Source organism: Mesoplodon densirostris, chromosome 8 (assembly GCF_025265405.1).
Source record: "Mesoplodon densirostris isolate mMesDen1 chromosome 8, mMesDen1 primary haplotype, whole genome shotgun sequence".
Taxonomy (NCBI): Eukaryota; Metazoa; Chordata; class Mammalia; order Artiodactyla; family Ziphiidae; genus Mesoplodon; species Mesoplodon densirostris.
In genome coordinates, this window is record NC_082668.1 from 116265631 (window position 1) to 116292105 (window position 26475).

Genomic DNA, 26475 nt, shown 5'->3' on the forward strand with positions numbered 1-26475 from the left:
GAAATACAGCTTAGTTAGTATCTTAAGGATATATGTACAAGTTATTTTGTAAATGAAATAAAAAAGGCTGTCGGAGAACACTTGCAATGGCATTGTTTTCAGAACATCACTTACAGTAGAAGCTTACTAATTCAGACTAAGGCATAGGCTTGGTTTAATGGGGAGAAATGAATTTACTGTGCTACTTTATTAATTTAGCATAGATACAGAATTTATTAGGGTGTGGTGGCAAACCCAACAGAACACACTTGGAAAAACATCTATTTGGAACCATCATGAATTGCTACAGATATCTGGCTGTTTATTTAAACAGGGGTTAGAATCTAAGTCATTTTAAGACCCCAATTCAATGGGCTTGCTCCAAAAGTTCCTTTAAACTTGTCAGTTTGACACCTGGTGCATTCCACAGAAGGCACAAATTAAATGGCACTAGGATCACACCAGGCCCTCAACAGTTTCTTATGGGAGTCCTAGCCTGAGGTCTGGGTCCTGAGCATATGAAGGTGAGAGGAAAAAGAGGTTTCTCGCTCTTTTGCATGCATATGGCACTTAGCAAACCATAGAAATGACGGTTGCAATTTGTACGTTGCTTTTGCTGGCTTTCTCTTCCCTTCCGTATCCCTATGCTGCTTCCTAAAACCTTTCTCCCTTGGTACCCCTCTCCAAGGTGAAGTCTCACCCAGACTTAATAAACATAGGGGATTACAAGCTCCTAAATTTCTTTAGGAAAATTATTTTCCTGTCTCCTTTCCTTCCAAACCCCAAATTCTAAATTTCAGTTTTCTGCGATGGGTTGATAGACCAAAGCCTGCAGATTTAACTGGGTCACACTAACGTGTGAAGGACTTCCCTTAAGTATGTATCTTCTTAATTCTTTATTTCTTACATAGAATGATGCTTTAACGGATGCAATTTCAGAGAAACATACCTAAGTGAGAAAATATTGGTAGATAGGGTATGGGGATGACAAGATTGCACAATGGGAGAAGATATCACCAAAAAGGTCAGTCCTGTCAGGGGACCTGATCCTGGGTCTAGCCCCCTTGAAATGCCCACAGTTCTCATAGCTTCATCATTTTCTCCAATTTTGAACCTTTAGATTTTTCACACCTTCTGTGGTGCTAGCCGATAGGGTAGGCTAGAGTGAGGTGGGGTAAGAGGAAGCATCTGGGTATATGAAGAGAAAGAATAAGACAAGTAGATAGATAAGGCTAGATGTTTAACAATAATAGCTACTGTTTGTTGAATATTCAATATGTGTTATGCATGTTATCATACACTACATACATATACTACATACAACTGTTAGATGAAATCATGTCTAGTGATGCACTTTGAAAACAGCAACCTTTCCGTTTAGCCTTATTGTACCCATTACAGAGAAGAGAAAAGTGAGGCTCAAGTCGATTAAGTTACCTGAGATGACAAAAGCTAATTGAGTGAGAAATATGGGACCCACTCCCAGGTCTCTCTGACTCTGAAACGTTTTCTTACTTAAATTCGCCTTCATGCATTCTCCAGCCACAATCCCTTATCCGTGGGGTCTCTGGAAGGAGAGGGGCCACCGAGAGCTCACGGCATTCTTTTTAATGGTCTACGACTTTCCTTTTCTCAGATTGCTTCTTCCCTTTATTAATCTGAATTAGCTTTTCCACAGGGCCAAGAAGAAAAACTGAGTACTGCCGGCATCTGTCTTTGAATAAGTGGCCAACAGACGGACATGGGGGAGGGGCAGGGGACAACGTGTGTTCAGTCACTGTCTCCATCCTTCCCGAGCCTGAGGTGTTTACACAGCCCAGTGCATGGGGGAGTGCAAATCCTCCACCTTTGGACCCTGGCACAGCTCGCATAAACCTTACGCAAACTAAGATTAGATAACCTCTCCTTCCAGGCAACAGCAAAAGTCTCAGCGGGAAGAAAAACAAACCTTGAATCTCCACTGCCCTTCCACCTCCCCTGCACCCTGTAAGTCACACTTCCTTCTGAATCTTTTCCCTGCACTCCTCACAGAGTTGAGCTGGCTAGAAAAGATCTTCCCGATCAAGGTGTTGACCGATTCACAAGCCTAGTGACATATTAGAATCACCTGGGGAAATGTTGAAACTCACCAGGTTCCAGGCTCAGCTGCTGGAGGCTCTGGAATTGGTCTGGGCTGCGGCACAGGTGGGTTGAGAACCTGATCATCGTCTAACCCTCGTCTTATAGTTGAGTTTTGAGGAAGGTCCTTTCTTGGCACGTGGCTACGCTTCCCAAGCCTGGAAGCTGTTGTCAGGCTCAAGTACAAGATTCTAAGCCTGCAAGGGCTGTGGTCCTGCTTCTTCAGATGTGCCTGTCAGGCCAGTGAACACCTGAACCCTGCATTGGCTTCAACCCAGACAGCAGACCCCTAACCAGACCATTTTCCTCTCACCCCACACCTGGTGATTCTTCTTGCCATGCTGTGTTAGCTTGTGCGTGCAAAATCAGTAAGGACAACACAGCTGAAAGGTTACAGTATGAGAGAGATCTCAGCAGTAAAAGATTTTTTTTTTTCCTAGCAGGCACTTTCCATTTCTTTCTTAATTATTTCCTAATTCCAACACTGTCCATTTTCCCCCCCACACACAATTTTATCTCCATCTCATAAAGCATTGATAAGCTAAGCCCTAAAAAAAATAAAATTTAGTTTTGTAGCCTCATGTGAGTTAAGAAAATAGGATCAAAGTTCAAGGATTGATATCACCGTGATTTTGCCCTGTTGAAATTCATTTGTTTCCTAAGAGGAAGAAATAACTGATATGCCTGGTTAATGATCTGATGCGCCCAAACTATTTGCCCAAGCGACACAATTACGAAAGGGCAACGTTCTTTGATTTCTACCCATACAACCTCCTGACCTGAGACACCATCTGGGGTTTCCAAAACAAAGCCGGGCCCTCTGCTGAGATGAGCTGAAGAAAGCAGCTCATGTTCATTGACAATAAGCAGCTCATGTGTATGAAGAGAAGGTGAGTTTTCGGGGCACCATTTTATTCATAGGTTACATATGCTTTAACAGAGAGACCACATTCTGCTTTTACTTGATAAGAGTTCAGCTCTGGGTCAAAATATCTAACAGGAAATGTATTCGTGTCTGCACACAGAATGCAGGCAGAAATTGAGAATGAGAAAGAAGAGTCAGAACCTATTAAGCCAGGAATTTAACATTTCCAAGAAGAATGCAGGTAACTATTTAAACTCTGAGTGATACCTGAAACTCCTCTATTCTTTTCAAAGTATTTCCTATGACTTTGGAATTACAGAGGTGGACCCTGTCCTTAGTCAGCGTGCTAACAGAGACTGTTTTGAAAACTTCTGGAAAGTATTTCTGTAGGGTGTAAAATCATACATTCATCTTATAGAATACTTTCAAAGAGAAAAGGAATGTTTTATGAAGGACAATGATTTTGGCTGCACTGAATCTCATCACTTTGGTTTTACGAAATACTGCCTCCTTTATCTAAACTTATTATATGAAGAGAGGATGTTGCTTAAAACTAAATAGAAAGAGGAAGAAAACCGCTTCCTTGAGGAACAGTTTCAGTCCTTTAAAACTTAACACACAATAAAAATACTCCCTTTATTACCATTACCCACTTCAGCAGCAATACAAAGTTCACAGCAATTCAGAGGAAAGACCAAATTTCTTCAAGCAGAATCAAAGGCACTTGAGACTTCCTCAGATTACAGGCCACGTAAATAAAAGCACTCAATAAAATTATTTCCCATCCCATTGTGTATCAGAATTTTATAAATACCTGTGTAAAGACTTAGCCACTCTCTCAACAGACACTCAGTAGAATTTTAGATCATTTTTCCCAACTGGTGTGCACTCAGGGAATGTACTCACTGCTGACCTATTGATTCGCATTTGTTCACCACACTTTGTTTAGGTAAAAAAAGAGAAACAAACACTTTTCGGAATAATCTGTATGAATTATAGTCAAGCTCTCTGTTGAGTTCTCAAGAGTTCAGATCTCTTGGCTAATTAACTGCCAGGGCACTTACTGAAATAAGTATTGTGAATGAAAGAATCAGTACCAATGCAGTAGAAATGCATATAGCACGCACTGGACTTCATCTCCATTTTCTCCTTTGCAAAATGAGGAAACAGGGGTGGTGGACTGGATAGGTTTTGAAGTACCTCACTAATCCCCAACACATCTGTGGACCAGAGGAATCAAAATGACCCATCAAACTCAGAAAAAGCCAAACAAGACAGGTCATTCTAAGTCTGAAGATAAAAGAAGGTGCCTGGATAGCTGAATCTATTAAGGTTTTCTAAGGTGATTCTGATACTCAGCCAGGAAACAGAGTCAGGAACTTTGCAGCTCCTGAAAGCCACAAATAGCAGTTTTGTCTTGCATTTACATATGCTCAAGAAAAAAATATGCTATTATATTAGAAGCTTGGAAACTCACACTTTAAATATAGTAGGAATATTGTTATTTTAAAAAGCTTTCTTAGAAAGGTATCTTTTGTGATTATTTAATTTTTCAACCCTAACTTTTCTTTTGAGTGCACTTAAATTTTTGAATTTGCCTAAGGTACACTTAAGTCATTATAGGGAAAGAAGGTGAAATTAAAAGTAGAAAAAAAAATCCTATGCCTGATAAGAATTATCATTTATAGACATTTCTCCAAAGAAGACATCCAGATGGCCAAAAGCCACATGAAAAGATGCTCAACATCACTAATTATTAGAGAAATGCAATCAAAACTACAATGAGGTATCACCTCACACTGGTCAGAACAGCCATCATCAAAAAATCTACAAATAATAAATGCTGGAGAGAGTGTGGAGAAAAGGGAACCCTCCTACACTGGTGGTGGGAATGTAAATTGGTGCAGCCACTATGGAGAGCAGTATGGAGGTTCCTTAACAAACTAAAAATAGAGCTACCATATGATCCATTCATTCCACTCCTGGGTATATAATTTGAAAACCATAATTTGAAAAGATACATGCACCCCAATGTTCACAGCAGCACTATTTACAATAGCCAAGACATGGAAGCAACCTAAATGTCCAGCAACAGACAAATGGATAAAGGATAAAGAAGATGTGGTACATATATACAATGGAATACTACACAGTCATAAAAAAGAATGAAATAATGCCATTTGCAGCAACATGGATGGATCTAGAGATTATGTGAAGTATGTCAGACAGAGAAAGACAAATATCATATAATATCACTTATATGTGGAATCTAAAAACAAATGATACAAATGAACTTATATATAAAACAGAAAAAGACCCACAGACATAGAAAAAAAACTTATGCTTACCAAAGAGGGAAGGGGAGGAGAAGGATAAATTAGGAGTTTGGGATTAACATATACATACTCCTATATAAAAAATAGATAACCAACAAGGAGCTACTGTATAGTACAGGGAACTATACTCAGTATTTTGTAATAACCTATAAAAGGAATCTGAAGAAGAAGATATATACGTGTATATATATATGTAAATATATAGACGTATATACATATACTCACTTTGTTGTACACGTGAAACTAACGCAACATTGTAAATCAACTATACTTCAATTTAAAAAATTCTAATTTATGAAATAAAGTAATATCTCTGCTAGGCATGACTTGGGCTTCAATGAGGAAGGCCCCAGCCTACGTCACATGTTTTCTGTGTACATAAAAGAATCTGGATATGTATTTGATGACTGACAGATTTTAGGATGACTAGAAAGGTTCCCTTTCCCCAAGCATCACCTGCTTAATCACATCTGAGACTACTTTTAAGGAACTACTTAAGGAAAAAGTCATTTTGATTTTCAATTAGATCACTTGGAATGGAAATAACTTGGGTATCAGACCGTACTGCTTTAAACACAGGCTAAGAGATCAATAACTGAGCTTAGGGCATCATTAGAAGAGATGGAGCTGGGTTTGGAAGCTACACAGCTCAGGCAGGGCTCTCCACGAAGATGGGAAGAGTAAAGGGGTGAAGAGAGCTGACTGTGGACACCGTTACAACAGGGCTGCGTACTATGTCAACCTCTCTGTGCCTCTCCTGGGACAATGACACACTGCACCTCCTGACAAAGTTCCTGCACTCCATCTTTGTGACGACCTACTCTGCCTGCCTAAAGGGTGCCAAGTCGCTTGCGGGAGCCAACACTGGTGATGTGTGACTCTGGGCAGGCAATCTAACAGCTCTGTACCTCAGTTTCCTCTTTTGTAAAATGGAGACAGTTCAAATGGTTCTTGTGAAAGTTCAGTGAGCTCACACTTGTGAAATGACTGGACTCTGACCAGTACATAGCAGCTGCTCAGCGCGCGTCAGAAGCAGGGCCTGGGGTGGTACGGGGGGCACGGCGCGGTAGGGTGATGTGCTCCATGATGCATTTTGTGTAGACCGGGCCTCACGGGATTGCACAGAAGCATCAAAATCCCAGAGTTCTAAGAGCAAGAAAAAACCACTCAAAATCATCTTTCTGTGCGGACGGCTGTTGCCCTGAGTCTAGCACGTGTTTGATTTAATCCATGTATAAAAAAAAATAAGCCAGTATTTACAGACTAAGAAATTGCTCATAAAAACTTGAACTTTCATCTTCTTTTGAAATGTATGGCCATCTGTCCACACCGGTGTGCATTCTGAGTCATCTGGATCTGCTGCAGTGGGGCTGTGACTGCTGCCTTCAGACCAGACAGAGGCTCTTTGGTCAGTCTGCCACAGTCTCCACCACTCCCTACTGCCCTTTGGAATTAAACCAAGTGTAGGTTGCGACTGCATGGTTTTTAAAAGCAAGACTTTTGCCTTTGAATAACAAACAAACAAACAAAAAACAAGCAAACACCACATCTCTCTGTACCTATTTCCTTATCAAAAGTGGAAAAATAGAATGTAAACCCCCAGAGAACACACAATTGTTCTCATACCTGGCCTATTTTAACCATTTACATTATTTGGCAATTGTAGGTTTTTGTGTTTGTGGTCCCTAAAGTAATCCAAAACCTCTTCAGTCACAAACACAAAAGAAAGGAGGAACCCAGAGAGTTTAAGTGACCGCCTGAGGCCAAAAGTCTCGTTAGTGGCAGAAGCTGTACCACATGCCGGTCTTTTTCCCCCTCATTAGTGCTTCCGTTTATCTGTCCACTTTTTTCTTTCTAAATAAATAAAGCTAATGGGTTCAATTCATGTTCCATAGAGAAAAGCAGAGACAAGAGGGAATCTATCAGCTACAGCAAAGCAGCACAAAAGGTAGCTACAGACACAAGAGGACTTTAATGGGTAATCTATCATTAGTATTACGATTCTCTGTATCTTTGGTTGCCTGTGTTGAAATATTTTGACAGATGAAGCTGAAGGCGTATCGTCCTCTCAACTAGCTGCTCCATTTCATTTACGCTGAATTGCCCCCGTTCATATCGAATCATGAATGTATTTTCTAACATGTTTCCTAACTACTCAACTAAATGAGATGGTAACCTGGGCTTCAAGAATGTACAGAGTGGGGCCTCCCTGGTGGCGCAAGTGGTTGAGAGTCCGCCTGCCGATGCAGGGGATACGGGTTCGTGCCCCGGTCTGGGAGGATCCCATATGCCGCGGAGCGGCTGGGTCCGTGAGCCATGGCCGCTGAGCCTGCGCGTCCGGAGCCTGTGCTCCGCAATGGGGGAGGCCACAACAGTGAGAGGCCCGCATACCGCAAAAAAAAAAAAAAAAAAAAAAAAGAATGTACAGAGTGAAGTAAGTCAGAAAGAGAAAGACAAATACCGTGTGCTAACACATGTATATGGAATTTTAAAAAAATGTCATGAAGAACCTAGGGGTAAGACAGGAATAAGGACACAGACCTACTAGAGAATGGACTTGAGGATATGGGGAGAGGGAAGGGTAAGCTATGACAAAGCAAGAGAGTGGCATGGACATATATACACTACCAAACGTAAAACAGATAGCTAGTGGGAAGCAGCCGCACAGGGAGATCAGCTCGGTGCTTTGTGACCACCTAGAGGGGTGGGATAGGGAGGGTGGGAGGGAGACGCAAGAGGGAAGGGATATGGGAACATATGTATATGTATAACTGATTCACTTTGTTATAAAGCAGAAACTAACACACCATTGTAAAGCAATTATACTCCAATAAAGATGTAAAAAAAAAAAAGAGTCAGCCATAAGGAAGGTACATAACACAGTCATTTACTTCTAAATAAAGTAAATGTTTAATGTTTTTAATCTACTAAGCTGGTTTTATAGTTCCTTGTAGTTGCTTATGAGTAACGTTTTCACTTTTTGTAAAAACTATTTCATAAGAACTGAAGAAAGACTACTGGTGCACAGAATATAAATTTTTAAATAAGTCTGGCAGTGCCTATAAAAGCAGAAAGCAGAGCTTCCCTGGTGGCGCAGTGGTTGAGAGTCCGCCTGCCGAGGCAGGGGACACAGGTTCCTGCCCCGGTCCGGGAAGATCCCACATGCCGTGGAGCGGCTGGGCCCGTGAGCCATGGCCGCTGAGCCTGCGCGTCTGGAGCCTGTGCTCCACAACGGGAGAGGCCACAGCAGTGAGAGGCCCGCGTACCACAAAAAAATAAATAAATAAATAAAATAAAAATAAAAGCAGGAAGCAACTTTATGTTTCCTGCAAATCAGTTACTTGCTCTGTCTGAGGAAGCCAGAGTCCTTACGCCAGTGTATAAACACAGCAATCGATGGGAAGAGAACAATCAGCCACGGGCTCTCATTGATTTGTATATTGATAACCCAGTTCACCCGTTAAGAAGTTATATATACCTTTTACAGCAGGCACTTAATAATGCATATTTTAAGCAGATACTCTTGCATATTTAATCTAGGGTTTATATTTAAAAATAAAAATATTCTCTCAACATTTTTCTCATTTAAAAATACATTCATGGGCCTCCCTGGTGGCGCAGTGGTTAAGAGTCCGCCTGCCGATGCAGGGGATACGGGTTCGTGCCCCGGTCTGGGAGGATCCCATATGCCGCGGAGCGGCTGGGCCCGTGAGCCATGGCCGCTGGGCCTGCGCATCCGGAGCCTGTGCTCCGCAACGGGAGAGGCCACAACAGTGAGAGGCCCGCATACCGCAAAAAGAAACAAAAAAATAAAAAATAAAAAATAAATAAATAAAAATACATTCATTCATTTAACAAGTATTCATCTGTCCGAGAGCTGTGAAGGTTCTAAAATTAAAATAATTATAAAAACAAACAAACAAACATAAAGAATGTATCACACGATACAGAAGAAACCCCCAAATACCTAGAAAGAATGAGCTAGAGACAGAAACAGAGCAAGAGGGAAATGGAAGACGGTTCTCCTTTTTCAGTCTCCTCTACAGACAATCCTTTGAGGTCTTTTATTTTCCCATAATGAAAGGAATCTATCCTAGGTGCTAGGTATATCACTTTCCCTCCGTATATTGGTAATATTTCTCTTACTCACGGGCTTGTCTCTCCCATAGAAGAAATGTCCGGCACAAACATTATATGGCTTATTCATTGAGTTCAGTTTCCTTTCACTTATTTTTGTATTTTGAGGCAAGGATTTTGTGAGCTGGGAAGTTAGGCCATCTGATTATCCCACTGATAAGTGCTCAGTTTCACTCTATGTATCTCACTTAGGGAAGTCTGAGATTTATTTCTAGTTCTACCACTTAGCATCTGCCAGAGTTGAAAGAGTCCTCTTTGAGACTCATCCTTAAAAATGAGCAGGTTAATATCTAATTTAGAGGCTGATGAAATGAACAAACGAGATCCATTTTGTGTAAGCACTTTGAAAACTGTAAAGCACCAAACGTGTGTGGTGACAGTATGATGGTTATATTAAAATACCAGGGACATAAGATGTTCTGAGAAAGGAAGGCTATGGGGTGCCTGACTCTTGAGTCCATGACAACAGAGACTAAAAGCAAAGGTTAAAGGATTGTTGAAAGGAAGTCCTAGGCAGGAGAAGAGTCTCTGGGGAGAGCAGTGCAGTAGGTTTGGTGGCATCTTCCTTTCTGTTCCCAGAACTTGTGCTTTGTGGGCTCCTATCACATTATTGCATATATTCAATTAATTATCTGCCTTCCCTCCCCAATTTCCAGCATCCTATAAACTGAGCTTTCCAGAAAAAGGCCTCTTTGAATCTCCAGCACTTAGCTTGGCATCTACTAGGTACGGCCAGCCTGCTGGGTTCATGCGTTACTTAGTGTAATAGACAGAACAAAGTCCCTCGCCTAGATGTCCACATCCTACCTAATCCCCAAAACCTGTGAATATGTTACCTTACCTTCTATGGCCAAAGAGACTTTGCAGATGTGATTAAATGAAATATCTCGAGATGGGGAGATTATCCTGGGTTATGGGGATGGGCCCAATGAAATCAGTCTCTTCATAAGAGGGAGGGAGGAGAGTCAAACTGAGGAAAAGGAGAAATGACAATGGAACCAGAGTTTGAAGTGATGTATTTTGAGGATGGAGGAAAGGGCCAAAAGCCGAAGAATGCTAGAATCTAGAAAAGGCAAGGACATAATTGTCCTGAATTCTCCAGAAAGAATGCAGCCCCACCAGTACAGTGATTTTAGACTTTTGACCTCCACAATTAAAAGAGAATAAATTTGTGTGGTTTTAAGCCATTAAGTTTGTTACAGCAGCAACAGGAACCTAACATACGTAGGTCCAAAAATAAATGAATAACTGTCATTTGAATGAATGAATGAGCAAATGAATGGAAAGATGAATGAATGGAGAGAGCTCTAAATGGCCAGTGGAAAGGCTTAGGTTCAAGTCCCAACTTAGATGATATCTAGCTACATAACTTGGGCACCATCATTTCATCTCTCCAGAAATTCTCCGCATAGAGTCGAGGCCATGGAGTCAGACTGACTACAGTTCGAATCCCTTCTAAGCTACTTCCAGGCTGCACCTTTGGGCAAGAGGTCACCTCTGGGAGCCTATGTCCCCGTCTATCCTCACTAACGTGAGGATAGTGACAGTACTTCCTGCACAGTTGTGGGGACCGAATGAGCTACAGTCTAGTCACAGTCAACAGGACTCTGAACTAGACAAATTGGAAACTGTAGTCACATAAAAATGGCATTAATGTCACTTCATGCCCAAACCTTGAAATGATGCAAACTCTCCAAATTACAAAAAGAGTCAAGAAGTGCACAGTAACAAAGCTGGTGAAACCACTGACAGCTACAGGGTGGCTATCTCAGCTGCTGAACAGAAACACCTACTGACCTTTGAGCTGGTCCAGGTGAAATTATACAAGCTCTAAATGATACAAGTAACCAACTCTGAGATGTCTTCGGGAACACGTCCCTTGAACAAACTAAGACCACCCTTCACATGCATGCTTGGCAATTAGCACTGGGCCTGGAACTCAGAAAGCTGTTACTCTACTGTTATTACTCGATGATAAAAGCCTCAGAACAAACACTTCCATGATGGAAAATAAAACCCACTCCAGATTTCCTGTGGGTCTCAGCTTTGCATGGGCCTCTGGCTCCTGTCGGAGAAATCTTATAGTTGGAAAATCTGAGTCAGGTGTGCTAATAACCCTCCATATTATGAAGCAATAAATTTCCCAGCTCTTACCCAAAACAAAGAATTCAGCTTCAGGGAGTGTTAACTATGCACTCCACTGGTTTCATCACATACATCTTGCACAACCGATTTTCCTACTATTCACCATATTTAGAACACTAGGATGCCTGAGGTGACAGGGACCTCCCTGGGACTCAGTACCACCCTTCTCTCTGTTCTCATGTCTTGAATCCCCAGAGGACAAAGTTGTGCCTAGTTCACAATAAAAACTCAATAAATAGCTGTTGAATGTACAAATGACCTTTACGGCTCATGTAACCCAAATCCCTCTCCAATTTTCCAGATAATGAGCCTGAGGCCAATGAGAGCAATGGCTGAAAAGTCCCTTCCGTGTAGCATGAATTCACATCAGTAACTCTCTCCTCTCTAGAGAGAAGAGCTGATTTCCCAAATCTAACAGACTGGGTGATTAAGAAGAAACAGTTGGAAAACACATTTTTAAAAGTCCTTCTGGGGCTTCCCTGGTGGCGCAGTGGTTGAGAGTCCGCCTGCCGATGCAGGGGACACGGGTTCGTGCCCTGGTCCAGGAAGATCCCACATGCCACGGAGCGGCTGGGCCCGCGAGCCACGGCCACTGAGCCTGCGTGTCCGGAGCCTGTGCTCCGCAATGGGAGAGGCCACAGCAGTGAGAGGCCTGCGTATCGCAAAAAAAAAAAAAAAAAAAAAAAGTCTTTCTGTTTTTCTAAGAAGCTTCCGGTTTCACAAAACGAATTCTGATGATAAGAGTGTATACCATGGTTCTGGCTAACAAGTGTGTGAAGAGATTAGCAAAGAATGATGAAAAGAAAATAAGAACTTGGTGAAACAGAGCCACAGTGAGGAGGCTGGAAAACGCACAGGAGGGATGCTGAATTACTTAGTTCTAATTAAAGCCTGGTGTTACCTGTGAGTGGGGACGGAAGACTGACATTTCAGGTTCATATGACTCTTTAAGGCTAAACAGAAGCATTTAATGCAGAGTCGAGTCTGAGTTTTTACTTATACATCAATTTTCTGCCAAAGCAAATGTAATACCTAGGAAAGATTCAGAGCTAGAAGGACTTAAATCCTTATCCTTACTGTAGGCGACCACACATCAGGAAAAGCCAGGCATGCCTTTCCTATGTGAAGGCCACCTCAAGAAGAATCTAAACCTTGTCCTGAGAAATGGATTTGAGCAGTTTTTCTACTGTTGTTATGGAGCTAACTTTGTTTTCAAGATTTTTTTTGAGGTGGACCATTTTTAAAGTATTGAATTTGTTACAACATTGCTTCTGTTTTATGTTTTGGTTTTTTGGATGCGAGGCCTATGGGATCTTAGCTCCCCGACCAGGAACTGAACCCACAGCCCCTGCATTGGAAGGTGAAGTCTTAACCACTGGACAGCCAGCGAAGTCCCTACGGAGCTAACTTTTAGCTCCTCCAAGGCGGCTTAAGTCAACTCCTTACACTGCTTTCACTGGAGATAGAGAACAGTTGTCCCCGTTGTCATACTGTAGTTCTGTAGATGCCTCAAGAGTCAACGATTTAGGACACAGACTTCTTAAGGTTAATTCTATCTAGATTTCTTAACTTTATATGATACTGTGACTTTTATTGTCAGATTCCTCTCAATCTTTGTCATCACAAGTGGGGTTGCAGAGACCAGAACCCGTGAATTCAGGGACGCTAGTGTGAAACGGTCTTTACCAGCCGGATTCCTAGGATTGCCTCCCCAGACCCACATGCTCTTTAGCTAGCCGAAACCTAGGGCTGCCCAGTGATCACCTTAAGCTTTGGCCCACTTCCTTTCCTTCTTTAGCTTTTGAAAGCCCCCTACGCATAGTTGTGCAGTGGATACTGGTTGCCTATTTGTGATTTTCAGTGCTCTTCAATGAAAGTCCTACATTGATCTAGACAGAGTGCCTGGGCTCTTTCTTCTGCTGTCAGAGCCTTCTCACCTGTATGGCCAACTTGGGTCATGCTCAGATTAGATGCCCTGCTTCCCAGCCTGGTCACTTCACTAATGTTAAAACACCGTGGGATAAGGGCTATCAGAAGGTCACTTGTTGGGACTTCCCTGGCAGTCCAGTGGTTAAGACTCCGCACTTCCAATACAGGGGGCGCGGGTTCGATCCCTGGTTGGGGAACTAAGATCCCATGTACCATGCGGTGCAACCAAAAAAAATAATTAATTTAAAAAAAAAGACAACTTGGTAGTGCATTGACCACTGACTCTCTCTGGACCTCTATAGACTCCACATGGCCTGAGGTGCAAGACCACAACCATGAGCTGAGAAGACAGGCATAACCTCGGCCAGCTCTTCCATGTCTCCTCAGTCTCACCATCAAACTTGTCATCTCACCAGCCACGATACAGTCCCCATGAGCTTCTTACTCTCCAGGAGCCTGCCATGCACGTTCATACCACTGCCCCTTTACCTAGGTTTCCCTCTGCCTGGAATGTTCTTTCTCTTGTTCTCTACCCCTCAGGTCCACCTTAAATGTCAGACCTCTGGGAAGTATTCTTTACCTTTCCTGGGCAGGAGGAGTCAGCGCCTCCCCTGTGTTCCAGAGAATGCTGCAGATGCCTCTCTTACAGCCTTGACCACAGAGTACCGCGATACTTCTATAGGTCTCTCTGCATCTCTGTAAACGTATTTTTTGCACCTTCCTACAACCAAACCTACAATTCCTTTCACAAAGTACAAGAAATGGATGAGTTAAATGAATGTGTACAGTATTCCTCAAACAGAGGTGACTGGTAACAGAGGTGACTGGTGTGGTTCCCAGCACTGGGGTCTGGACCATCCTTTTTTATTTATCTCCAGGTTAGGGAGGACAGAGCTAGAGAAATCCAAGCAAAACAAGCCAACCAGTATCCAGCCAAGAGCAAGACACGTGGTGTACCTGATAGACCATTATATTAACAGTGTCTTCTTTCTTCTGTTCTGGAGGTCCTTGACTCTGCAGGAGATTTCGTACTGTTTCTTCCATCCTGAAAAACAAGCAAAATAAATAAATAAATAGACAGGTAGATAGATAAATGAATAAATGATTTCTTTAAGAAATGTTTCCTATTAACATGGGTCTGTTCCAGTTAGTAGAAATCATTCTTTAGTATATTACTCCCTAAACTTAAACCTGGAAATCTCTTTTCTCTTCTCTCTCCTTCATCCCCTATATTAAGAATCTGTCATGAAGTCCTCTGCGATCGTTCTGCAGAATGGCTCTGGCTTCTCTCTCTCTTTACCATTCAGGTCTCTATCCTTGGCCTACTATGTCTGCACACATGCAAACATCTCCCAACATCCCTCTTCACTTTCAGTTTGACACACAGTGTCACCCCAGTAAGTTTCCTGAAATACCACTTTGACTTTTTAAAATCAGTTTTCAAAGTTGACAAATCCTACATGAATCCATTTTCGCCATTAATACACTGTTATGTCTTTCCATGGTGGTCTTTCTATGTCAGCACACAAAGATCTACTTTTTTTCAACTGCTTCCTAATATTCCATGATGTGAAGGCACCATAAATTATTTAACCATTCCCTTGCTGATGGAATTTAAATTACTTCAAAAAAGCTTGCTATTTGAATTAAGAAATATCTTTACAAATACATCTTAGTGCACATTTATGAGTAACTCTATAGGTTATATTATAATATATATTGTATGCTATAATCATATTTTAAATACCCACTTCAAACCCCTCCCCTTCCCAACCCCCTCCCCCAAACCCAAAAGTAAAGAGTAAAACACACACGCCCATTTCCATTTCCAGACATTGTCTCAGGCTGTTACTACTTCTTGGAATGCCAACACACTTTCACCTTCTCATGGGCCATCCATCTTTCAAAATCCACCTCAAGTTTCACTTCCTAAGAGACTTCTTTATTAGTCTCCTACTTCTATGAATTCTTATAGCCCTATACTTTAAATCATTCATTCTATCACTTAAAAACTCTCCACTTTAATACTCAAAGATTTCATGTATGCATGCTTTGTCTTCTGAAGTAAATTACAATATTTGATATAGAATCATGTCATATATTTATGTACTTCCCTCAATTACAGATAAAGTAGGTACTCAGTAGACATTATTATATGAATCCCTTGTTAATTCATTTTAAAAAATATTAAGTGCCTACTCTGTAACAGGCACTGACTGTGTATGTTCAAACTATGTTCAAATGGCCTTATCCTTGGGACTCATCTGTGAGGATTCATGGACCAGAACTCTGAGAGCAGGCTGCCCGAACTAATCACAATGAACACAGTGCTCTCATGCCCAGAACCTGAGTCAGCTGTCTTTTCAAGTCCCATCCTGAAGAATGTATTTTAGTGACTCAATATAATTCTAGTTTAGGAGATTTGTCGGGGGAAGCAGGCTGACCCAGCATCTCTCTCTCACTAGGGCTTCTAGCAAGACAAATTAGGGGCTCTAGGAGGCATCTGAATTCCCAGAAGTGGCAAGACCCTTACAGTAACCAAGGTAGTGTGGCTCAGAATGCCAACTACTCATATGGCGCATCACTACTTAGCAGAAGAGTAAAGACACTGCGGATGAACTGGGCCAATCCAAACCTGGATTATAACTGGGGAAATTCTGCCTTCACAGGGGATGGCACCAGGATCCATTCAGGATTTCGAGAAGATGGTGGACACTGATTATGAGTGTGCAGAGAATGATTTGTGACTATACATTTACTCAAGCCATCTCTTCATGCATCCAGCCAGGAAAGCAAAGTCTGTTCCCTATATTTTCACATATCTTATGTTATTAATGATAATAAAATTAAATAGTACTTTTAACTTGTCAAAGACCTCTCACGTCTATTAATCATTATAATGCACTTTTAAAGTATCATTATATCTCTGTGGTAGATGAGAAAGCCAAGGTCCAGAAAGGTTGAATGGCTTACTTACGGGATCACGGTTAGTTGGACAGGGAATTAGGACTAAGTCATTTTCACGACTGTAAAAACAGCATCCTCTTTCCACTAGGACTTATTTACATTCAGGGAAATGATCTGAAATGAAGAGGAGTCTTAACTCCTAATTAAGAGTTGTCTTTGTGAAAACCTATTGGATGCTGCACCCAAGAAAGCAACAATATTATTTCTGACCTGGGGAGAGCTTTATGTGAAAAAAAATAGGTGTGAAGAAGTCACAAATTCTGAAATAATAAGTGATGAAAGCCAATTTCTAATACTTTATTTCATTTTATATAAACAGAGACAACCTCTTGAATGACAGTAGATTTTCCATGATATTTACTAAATCTACCATAAATAAGAAAAATAATGATAATGGTAATAACTTGCTCAACATCACTCAGCAGGGACTAGCCTCTTGTTTCCTAAATATTAGTCTACTTTCTTCCTATCTTCGCACAGAGATTGAAAGTCTTTTTTATTTAAATCCTTATTTTATTCGTTTATAAACATTTGGCTTAATTATGGGCCAACAGTTAAAACTCAAATAAAATCTTGTCTTTGTCATCAATAAATTAAAATACAATTCTGTCTCAGTGCATATCTTGCTGAATTATCTCTTCTGTATAATTAAAAGTTCTACGCACAAGTTGCTGGATCAAAAAGAAAAACATTTATTCACCTTCCCCCCATTCTTCTTGGCTTCAAAGTTTTAAAAAAAAGAAAGAAAAAAGAGGGGGTGGAAAGAAAGTTGTTAAAACAGGATCACAAACAGCCTAGACCCACGGTAACATGGTGAACACTTTTCTGGCACGAATTCATGATTAATTAAAACCAATTTCATTTCCAAGCTACAGCTTGGAACAGAGTTGTAGGGAGCCAGCCCTACCCTTGGTAAAAAATTAAGTTGTCTCATCTTTCATAACCTTTATGAATCTGCTAACAGAGAAATATTTTGAACCTGATAGGAATATACCATTATTCCCTAATGATATCTTTTTTTAAAAAAATTCTCATTTAGCAAACTTCTCTATTTTCCCGAAAATCAACGACTATGAAGCATCATCCATTGTAGTGTAATGCCCAATGACATTTTACTTTGTTTTATTATTTTGATAGCTGATGTATGAGGGATTGCATTACCAGTCTGCACACAGAATAATCTATCATCTGTTTCCCAGATGTGACTAAAAATAACACAATTCCTTTCCCCAGGTCAGGGATGGGCAGAGTTTTTTGTTTTTGTGTTTAAATTGCTGATTGGTTCAATCTATCATTAAACACTTACCTTAATTAATGTCTTCTAGTTCTTTTTTGTTTCTTCCTTTTGTCTGACCTGAGATTAAATCCTTTCTTCCTCTAAATACCAGTCAAGTAGCTATCATAACTAAAAACTGTCTAGGCCAAAATTATACTTAGTGAGATGCAATAAATTCTAATGTACATTAAGTGAACTATTTTTTAAAAGTTAAGTCCTACACAAGTCAGAAAAAATAAACCAAATTCATATGCAAACAGTATATTTCAAGTAACAGATATAATTGTAGGAATTGTATTTAATTGAAAATAGATTCTGTGATTTAAGGTACATATCATTTAATTAATAAATTTTTCCTATAGTATTTCCTCTAGGGGAAGAAAAAAACATAGGTTTTGCTTAAACAGGGCATTAACTTAAAGTTAGAAAAATAGGACATTAAAAAAGAACACATGAGAAGAATAACAATTCAAAAGCACATTAGAGCTGGATTAGTGAGGATCTGAAACAAAACCTTCCCCCTGTACCCAGGGGTCCACCTTTGTCACAGACCCCCTTCTAAAGAGCAGATGACTGGAGAAGTCGTCATTGGATCTGCATCCATGTCTCACAGAGACAGTCTCCCTACCCAACAAAGGAAGATCCTTCTGGAAGTGAATATTCAAAGACAATGGTTTCCTGAATCCTTTCAAGGCAGGAAACTACCTAATCATTCAGGGCCTGATAATGGCAGGAGTCTCTTTACCATCAGAGAATATGATTTGAGCCCTGAAGAACTTAACTCATTCAATAATGAAAATACTATTAGAAAACACAATCCCAGGGCACACTGGGAGCTGTTCATTCTAATAGCAGGTAAAGGAAAGTGAAGTCTTCCACATCCCTTCCTTCCTCCCCAAATTTAGCCCTCTCTTTTGCCTAATGACACTCTGGGAACTGATCAGAACATTAGACTGAAGCATTCTTTTGTGACTCTTGTGATCAGATATTCAGTTTAGCATGTCATTTTTGACAGAAATAGAACAAAATGAACACAAAACAAGAAGCCACACTCCCCGGCTCAAACTAGTAACTGATGAGGCTCTTTGAACTAAAAGCTGAACCAAATCATATTCTTGTTTTTAAGAAATATTTTAAGCTATGTATTTGCTGATTAATCACATTAAATAAAAATGAAACTAATAATGCAATTACTCAATATCCCCCCATATTTTCCTATGTGAGAGGCTGCAAGACCAGAACCCACCCCCTTCTGCTAGAAGTACATGCCATATTCTCTTCACCTACACTGTGCACTTTGTTGACAGCTGCTGCTGTGACGTGCAAATTGCTTCTCCTTGTGTTTCACTCTATTTGACTACCAATCTTCTCATTTTGAGAAAGTGTGTCAGTTTAAGCAAGGGTGCTGCCATGATCGAATTTCATTTTAAAGACAAGAAGAAAGGGACTGGGGTTCAAATAGAAAGAAGGTTGAGGGGCTTGAGTCACTGCAGCACCTCTCCTTCACCTGGAGCCTCCTCCCTATGAAGTCATCCCATGTGACCCCAGATAGAGAACAAGCACTCATCTGGCAAGGTCAAAGGCCAAAATGGGGACAAGCATCCTTCCCATATCTGCTGGAAAAAAGAGAAATGCTTACAAGACAGTCTTTCATTGGATGACTATTAGCAGGGTTAAAAAATTTAAGCACACTACCACTGGGATATTCATAAAAAATACAATCCATTTATTTTGTATAAAATCAAACATCTTTTGTCTTGAGCCTCCACATGCTGACTAGCATTAACTTTTGCCCAAATCTTACTATAAATCCTACACTTTGTCTAACAAGACGGATTTTTAAATCCACTGAGAAACAAGTGTCCATCAACAAGAGAAAATATAAGCAACTGTGTTAACAGGTAAACCTCAAAGATATTGCCGGTTTGGTTCTAGACACAGCAATAAAGCAAGTATTGCAATTAAGCAAATACTGCAATAAAACAAGTCACACAAATGGTTTTCTATTGCATATAAAAGTTATGTTTATTCTACACTGTAGTCTATTCAATGTACAATAGCATTATGTCTAAAAAACAATGTACATACCTCAATTAAAAATACTGCTAAAAAATGCTATCATCTGATTAAACAGGGCTGCCGCCAAACTTCAATTTGTAAGAAAAATATATATAGTATCTGGGAAGTACAACAGAGCAAAGCGCAATACAATGAGGTGTGCCTGTGTATATTTCCCACACTGGAATCCTATTCAGCAACAATAGGAATAAGCTGATGCATGCAATGATATGGAAGAATCTCACAAACATGATGCTGAGTGAAAGAAGCCACACACAAAAGACTAAATACTACATGATTCCATTTGTATGTAACTTCAGTGCAGGAAAAATTAATCTGTGATGTAAAATTTAAGAACAGTGATTGTCAGGGAGGGCAGAGACTGACTGGTAAGGGACACAAGGAACTTCCTGGGATGACACTGACATTCTGTATCTCCACAGGGGTTTGTATTGCACAGGTGTAAGCATTTGTTGGGATTCATCAAAGGCTACATTTAAGATCTGTGTGTATCACTGTATATAAATTTTATCTTGAAAGAAAAAATGCACTATAAACAAATATGGAAATTTAATTAGTGCTATACATGCTCAAGTATGTATATAATTTGGGATGAAATGTAATGATGCCTGAAGTTTACTTTGAAATGCATCAACGATTAGACAGATGGATGGAGAGAGAGATGGATACGTGGCTAGACATATGGTAAAGCAAGTACAGTAAAGGTGACTGGTAGAATCCAGTTGTTGGGTATATGGTGTTCGCTGTAAAATTCATTCAACTTTTTGTATATTAAAAATTGTTTATACTAAATTACTGACAACGTTTTGTTTGTTTTTAAAAGTAGACCATAACTCTTGGGTAAAAATGTTGAAGAGAAGCAACTGCTTTTCTTCCATAGATGGTTCCTAGGTGTATGCAGGTCTGGTTGCATGGATCACGATCTTTACAGAGAAAGGAGACTTGGGTGTGGTGTCATCTTATATCTGGAGAGAAGTCACTTGTCTATAGATTTGTTGCTGGCCCTTCTGCTTCTATGTCTGAAGGTCTTGAGGCTGTTCCCAGTCTGTTTGTTCTGTTTGATCAGAGCCTGGAGGTATGTAGGGCACTCTGACCTTCACCTTAGCTTCTGCTTGCTACACTGTTCTGAATCTTGGTCGCCACCTCCAATGAGTGTGCTGATCTGGCAGTTTATCTTCAGACGCATCTGTAAGAGTGCCCTTGACCTGCCATAGCAGGCCCACTGGGTCTCCAGGAAGCTTCAAAATCGCACAGAATCTGAAGAAAGCCTGGAAAGGTAAACCCCACAATTTCCTTTGTGCCTGAGCATGGTGGACCACCAAGTAGATGCTCTTCTGGCCTTAAGGAGAAGCCCTTCCTTTGTACTTTCTTTACACTCTGCGTACTTTTCCATCATAGCCTTGGAGCATCTTATTAATGATCTCTGAGTTCCTTGAGGTCACTGACTGTGTCTTTGTTTATTTTATCTCTAACAACTAAGCATAGCTACTGTTGCTGGCTTGGTGTTCCATACATTCTTTTTTGGGTGAATGAATGAATCTAATAGTTTTTTCACACATTCATTTCCTGGCTCCTTATATTTTCATTTCCCCATAGACCCATATGTAGATGTAACTGGTCAGAGAAAAGTAGTAACAAGAGAGAGGTACCAGCAAGACTAGAGGGGCTAATTCTTTTTTTTTTTTTTTTTTTTCTTTTCTTTTCTGTACGCGGGCCTCTCACTGCTGTGGCCTCTCCCGTTGCGGAGCACAGGCTCCGGACACACAGGCTCCGCGGCCATGGCTCGCGGGCCCAGCCGCTCCGCGGCATGTGGGATCTTCCAGGATCGGGGCACGAACCCGTGTCCCCTGCATCGGCAGGCGGACTCTCAACCACTGCGCCACCAGGGAAGCCCAGAGGGGCTAATTCTTAAGCTGCGACCCGTGGGGCTAAGATGCAGGGCTCCTGGTCATTAGGAAAACAAATCAAATATCTCCTAGAAATAACTCCCTGCTCTTTCTGTCACATTTAATATGCAGTCCACAGTTCATATGCTTCATTTGCAACTAACTAGCTTAGGTGGTTAAAATATTATCCTTATAAGGCCAGGGTTTTCTAGATTCAATCCCTAGTCTGGACATCCTTTAGCATCTAGCAGACTAATCTCTGCTAAGAGACCCCAGGGCTCTACTGCTAGGGGAGAAAAGATCAGAGAGTTATCTTAATGAAGAACATATTTTGCATGGCCTCACATATCCTTTGCTTTTAAATATCTTTTTCCCATTCTACTCCCATTGCTTTCCTTGACAACCCATCCTCCCTCCCCAGTTTAACTGCAGTGCAAAGCTTTCCTCAAGTTAAGGAGGGGAAAAGCTGACTAATATTCAATTTCAAGATGAAACTATTCATGTGGAAACATTACTAGTTTAGAACTAGGTTCCGCCCAACTGCACCGACTTGTTTCCTTAGCAAATGAGTTTCCTCACTTAGAAGCCAGAATATCTAAGCATGTCAGCAGGGACAATCCCCAGGCTGGCCGTGACTTTGATATTCTTAACCCAATCTCTGCTTATCCTGGCTCTAATAGCTGGGAATAGTAAATCTACAGTGACAATAATGAAAAACTGCACTGAAACTGAAACTCACTCTGGATAAATGCTGGAGGCCTGGGATTTCTTATTTCTTTCTTAGATGATATATATTTTTAATTCAGCACAAATTTTGCAAGTATAATACCACTGCCCAGGAACCACAGTGCTCTAATTCACTCATGGGGATGCAACACCATTCATAAACAGATCGAAAGGTGCTAGTCTAATTTGAATTACTGCATCGTATTCACTCCAGGGCCAGCTGTATGTGAACAGAAAGCAACATAAATTTTCTCGTAGGCAGGCTATGCTAATCCTGCATGGGGATATCACTGCATGGAGAAAGGCAGATTTGGAGAGGGCAGGGAAGCAGAGAGCTGCATTCACTCGCAATTTTCCACATGGAGTTGAAGGGAATTCCCAAAATGTTTTTTTTTCTTTACTTCATTTTTTTTTAACATCTTTATTGGAGTATAATTTCTTTACAGTGATGTGTTAGTTTCTGCTTTAAAACAAAGTGAATCAGCTTTATGTGTAAATATATCCCCATATCTCCTCCATCTTGCGTCTCCCGCCCACACTCCCTATCCCACTACTCTAGGTGGTCACAAAGCACCGAGCTCATCTCCCTGTGCTATGCAGCTGCTTCCCACTAGCTATCTGTTTTACATTTGGTAGTGTGTATATGTCCATGCCACTCGCTCACTTGGTCCCAGCTAACCCTTCCCCTGCCCTGTGTCCTCAAGTCCATTCTCTACAACTGCATCTTTAATCCTGTCCTGCCCCTAGGTTCTTCAGGACCATTTTTTGTTTGTCTGTTTTTAGATTCCATATATATGTGTTACCATACGGTATGTATTGATTTTCTCTTTCTGACTTACTTCACACTGTATAACAGTCTCTAGGTCCATCCACCTCACTACAAATAGTTCAGTTTCATTTCTTTTTAAGGCTCAGTAATATTCCATTGTATATATGTGCCACATCTTCTTTATCCATTCATCTGTCGATGGACACTTAGGTTGCTTCCATGTCCTGGCTATTGTAAATAGAGCTGCAATGAACATTGTGGTACATGACTCTTTTTGAATTATGGTTTTCTTACGGTATATGCCCAGTAGTGGGATTGCTGGGTCATATGGTAGTTCTATTTTTAGTTTTAAAGGAAACTCCATACTGTTCTCCATAGTGGCTATATATATTTACATTCCCACCCACAGTGCAAGAGGGTTCCCTTTTCTCCACACCCTCTCCAGCATTTACTGTTTGTAGATATTTTGATGACGGCCATTTGGATGGATGTGAGGTGATAACTCATTGTAGCATTGATTTGCATTTCTCTAATGATTAGTGATGTTGAGCATCCTTTCATGTGTTTGTTAGCAATCTGTATATCTTCTTTGGGGAAATGTCTATTCAGCTTTTCTTCCCATTTTTGGATTGAGTTTTTTGTTTTTTGATATTGAGCTGCATGAGCTGCTTGTTAATTTTGGAGATTAATCCTTTGTCAGTTGCTTAATTTGCAAATATTTTCTCCCATTCTGAGGGCTGTCTTTTCATCTCATGTTTTCCTTTGCTGTGCAAAAACTTTTAAGTTTCATTAGGTCCCATTTGTTTATTTTTGTTTTTATTTCAATTTCCCTAGGAGGTGGGTCAAAAAGGATTTTGCTGTGATTTATGTCATAGAGTGTTCTGCCTATGTTTTCCTCTAAGAGTTTTATAGTGTCTGGACTTACATTTACGTCTTTAATCCATTTTGAGCTTAATTTTGTGTATGGTGTTAGGGAGTGCTCTAATTTCATTCTTTTACATGTAGCTGTCCAGGTTTCCCAGCACCACTTATTGAAGAGGCTATCTTTCCTCCATTGTATATTCCTGCCTCCTTTATCAAAGATAAGGTGATCATATGTGTGTGGGTTTATCTCTGGGCCTTCTATCCTGTTCCATTGATCGATATTTCTGTTTTTGTGCCAGTACCTTATTGTCTTGATTACTGTAACTCTGTAGTACAGTCTGAAGTCCGGAAGCCTGATTCCTCCAGCTCTGTTTTTCTTTCTCAAGATTGCTTTGGCTATTCAGGGTCTTTTGTGTTTCCATACAAATTGTGAAATGTTTTGTTCTAGCTTTGTGAAAAATGCCATTGATAGTTTGATAGGGATTGCACTGAATCTGTAGATTGCTTTGGGTAGTATAGTCCTTTTCACAATGTTGATTCTTCCAATCCAAGAACATGGTATATCTCTCCATCTGTTTGTATCATCTTTAACTTCTTTCATCAGTGTCTTATAGTTTTCTGCATACAGATCTTTTGTCTCCTTAGGTAGGTTTATTCTTAGGTATTTTATTCTTTTTATTGTAATGGTAAATGGGAGTGTTTCCTTAACTTTCAGGTTTTTCATCATTAGTGTGTAGGAATGCAAGAGATTTCTGTGCTTTAATTTTGTATCCTGCTACTTTACCAAATTCATTGATTAGCTCTAGTAGTTTTCTGGTAGCATCTTTAGGATTCTCTATGTATAGTATCATGTCATCTGTAAACAGGGACAGCTTTATTCTTCTTTTCTGATTTGGATTCTTTTTATTTCTTTTTCTTCTCTGATTGCTATGGCTAAAACTACAAAAACTATGTTGAATAACAGTGGTGAGAGTGGACAACCTTGCCTTGTTCCTGATCTTAGTGGAAATGGTTTCAATTTTTCACCATTGCGAATGATGTTGGCTGTGGGTTTGTTATATATGGCCTTTATTATGTTGAGGTAAGTTCCCTCTATGCCAACTTTCTGGAGGGTTTTTATCATAAATGGGTGTTGAATTTTGTCAAAAGCTTCCTCTGCATCTATTGAGATGATCATATGGTTTTTCTCCTTCTATTTGTTAATATGGTTTATCATACTGATTGAATTGCATATACTGAAAACTCCTTGCATTCCTGGGATAAACCCCACTTGCTCATGGTGCATCATCCTTTCAATATGCTGTTGGATTCTGTTTGCTAGTATTTGGTTAAGGATTTTTGCATCTATGTTCATCAGCGATACTGGCCTGTACTTTTCTTTCTTTGTGACATCCTTGTCTGGTTTTGGTATCAGGGTGATGGTGGCCTCGTAGAATGAGTTTGGGAGTGTTCCTCCCTCTGCTATATTTTGGAAGAGTTTGATAAGGATAGGTGTTAGCTCTTCTCTAAATGTTTGATAGAATTCACCTGTGAAGCCACCTGGTCCTGGGCTTTTGATTGTTGGAAGATTTTTAATCACAGTCTCAATTTCAGTGCTTGTGATTGGTCTGCTTATATTTTCTACTTCTTCCTGGTTCAGTCTCGGAAGGTTGTGCTTTTCTGAGAATTCATCCATTTTTTTCCAGGTTGTGCATTTTATTGGCATATAGTTGCTTGTAGTAATCTCATGATTCTTTGCATTTCTGCAGTGTCAGTTGTTACTTCTCCATTTTCATTTCTAATTCTATTGATTTGAGTCTTCTCACTTTATTTTTGGTGAATCTGGCTAATGGTTTATCAATTTTGTTTATCTTCTCAAAGAACCAGCTTTTAGTCTTATTGATCTTTGTTATTTTTCCTTAATTTCTTTTTCATTTATTTCTCATCTCATCTTTATGATTTCTTTCCTTCAGTTAACTTTGAGTTTTTTCATTCTTCCTCTAACTGCTTTAGGTGTAAGGTTAGGTTGTTTATTTGAGATATTTCTTGTTTCTTGAGGTAGGGTTTTATTGCTATAAACTTCGCTCTTAGAACTGCTTTTTGCCACATCCCATAGGTTTTGGGTGGTCATGTTTTCATTTTCATTTGTTTCTAAGTATTTTTTGATTTCCTCCTTGATTTCTTCAGTGATCTCTTGGTTATTTAGTAGCATATTGTTTAGGTTCCATGTGTTTTTATTTTTTACAGACTTTTTCCTGTAATTGATATCTGGTCACATAGCATTGTGGTTGGAAAAGATACTTGATATGATTTCAATCTTCTTAAATTTACAAAGGCTTCATGTGTGACCCAAGATATGATCTATCCTGGAGAATGTTCCATGAGCACTTGAGAAGAAAGTGTATTCTGTTGTTTTTGGA

At 40.2% G+C, this 26475-nt stretch overlaps 1 protein-coding gene across 2 annotated transcripts in view; it reads right to left on the reverse strand.

The window, feature by feature from the left end:
- NCKAP5 (NCK associated protein 5) overlaps nucleotides 1–26475 on the reverse strand; it is a 991644-nt gene that overhangs the window by 322850 nt on the left and 642319 nt on the right. For both annotated transcript variants that reach the window (XM_060106265.1, XM_060106266.1), the window contains exon 6: nucleotides 14467–14554. In XM_060106265.1, the coding sequence (XP_059962248.1) occupies nucleotides 14467–14554 (88 nt within the window). The remainder of the gene's footprint in view (nucleotides 1–14466; nucleotides 14555–26475) is intronic.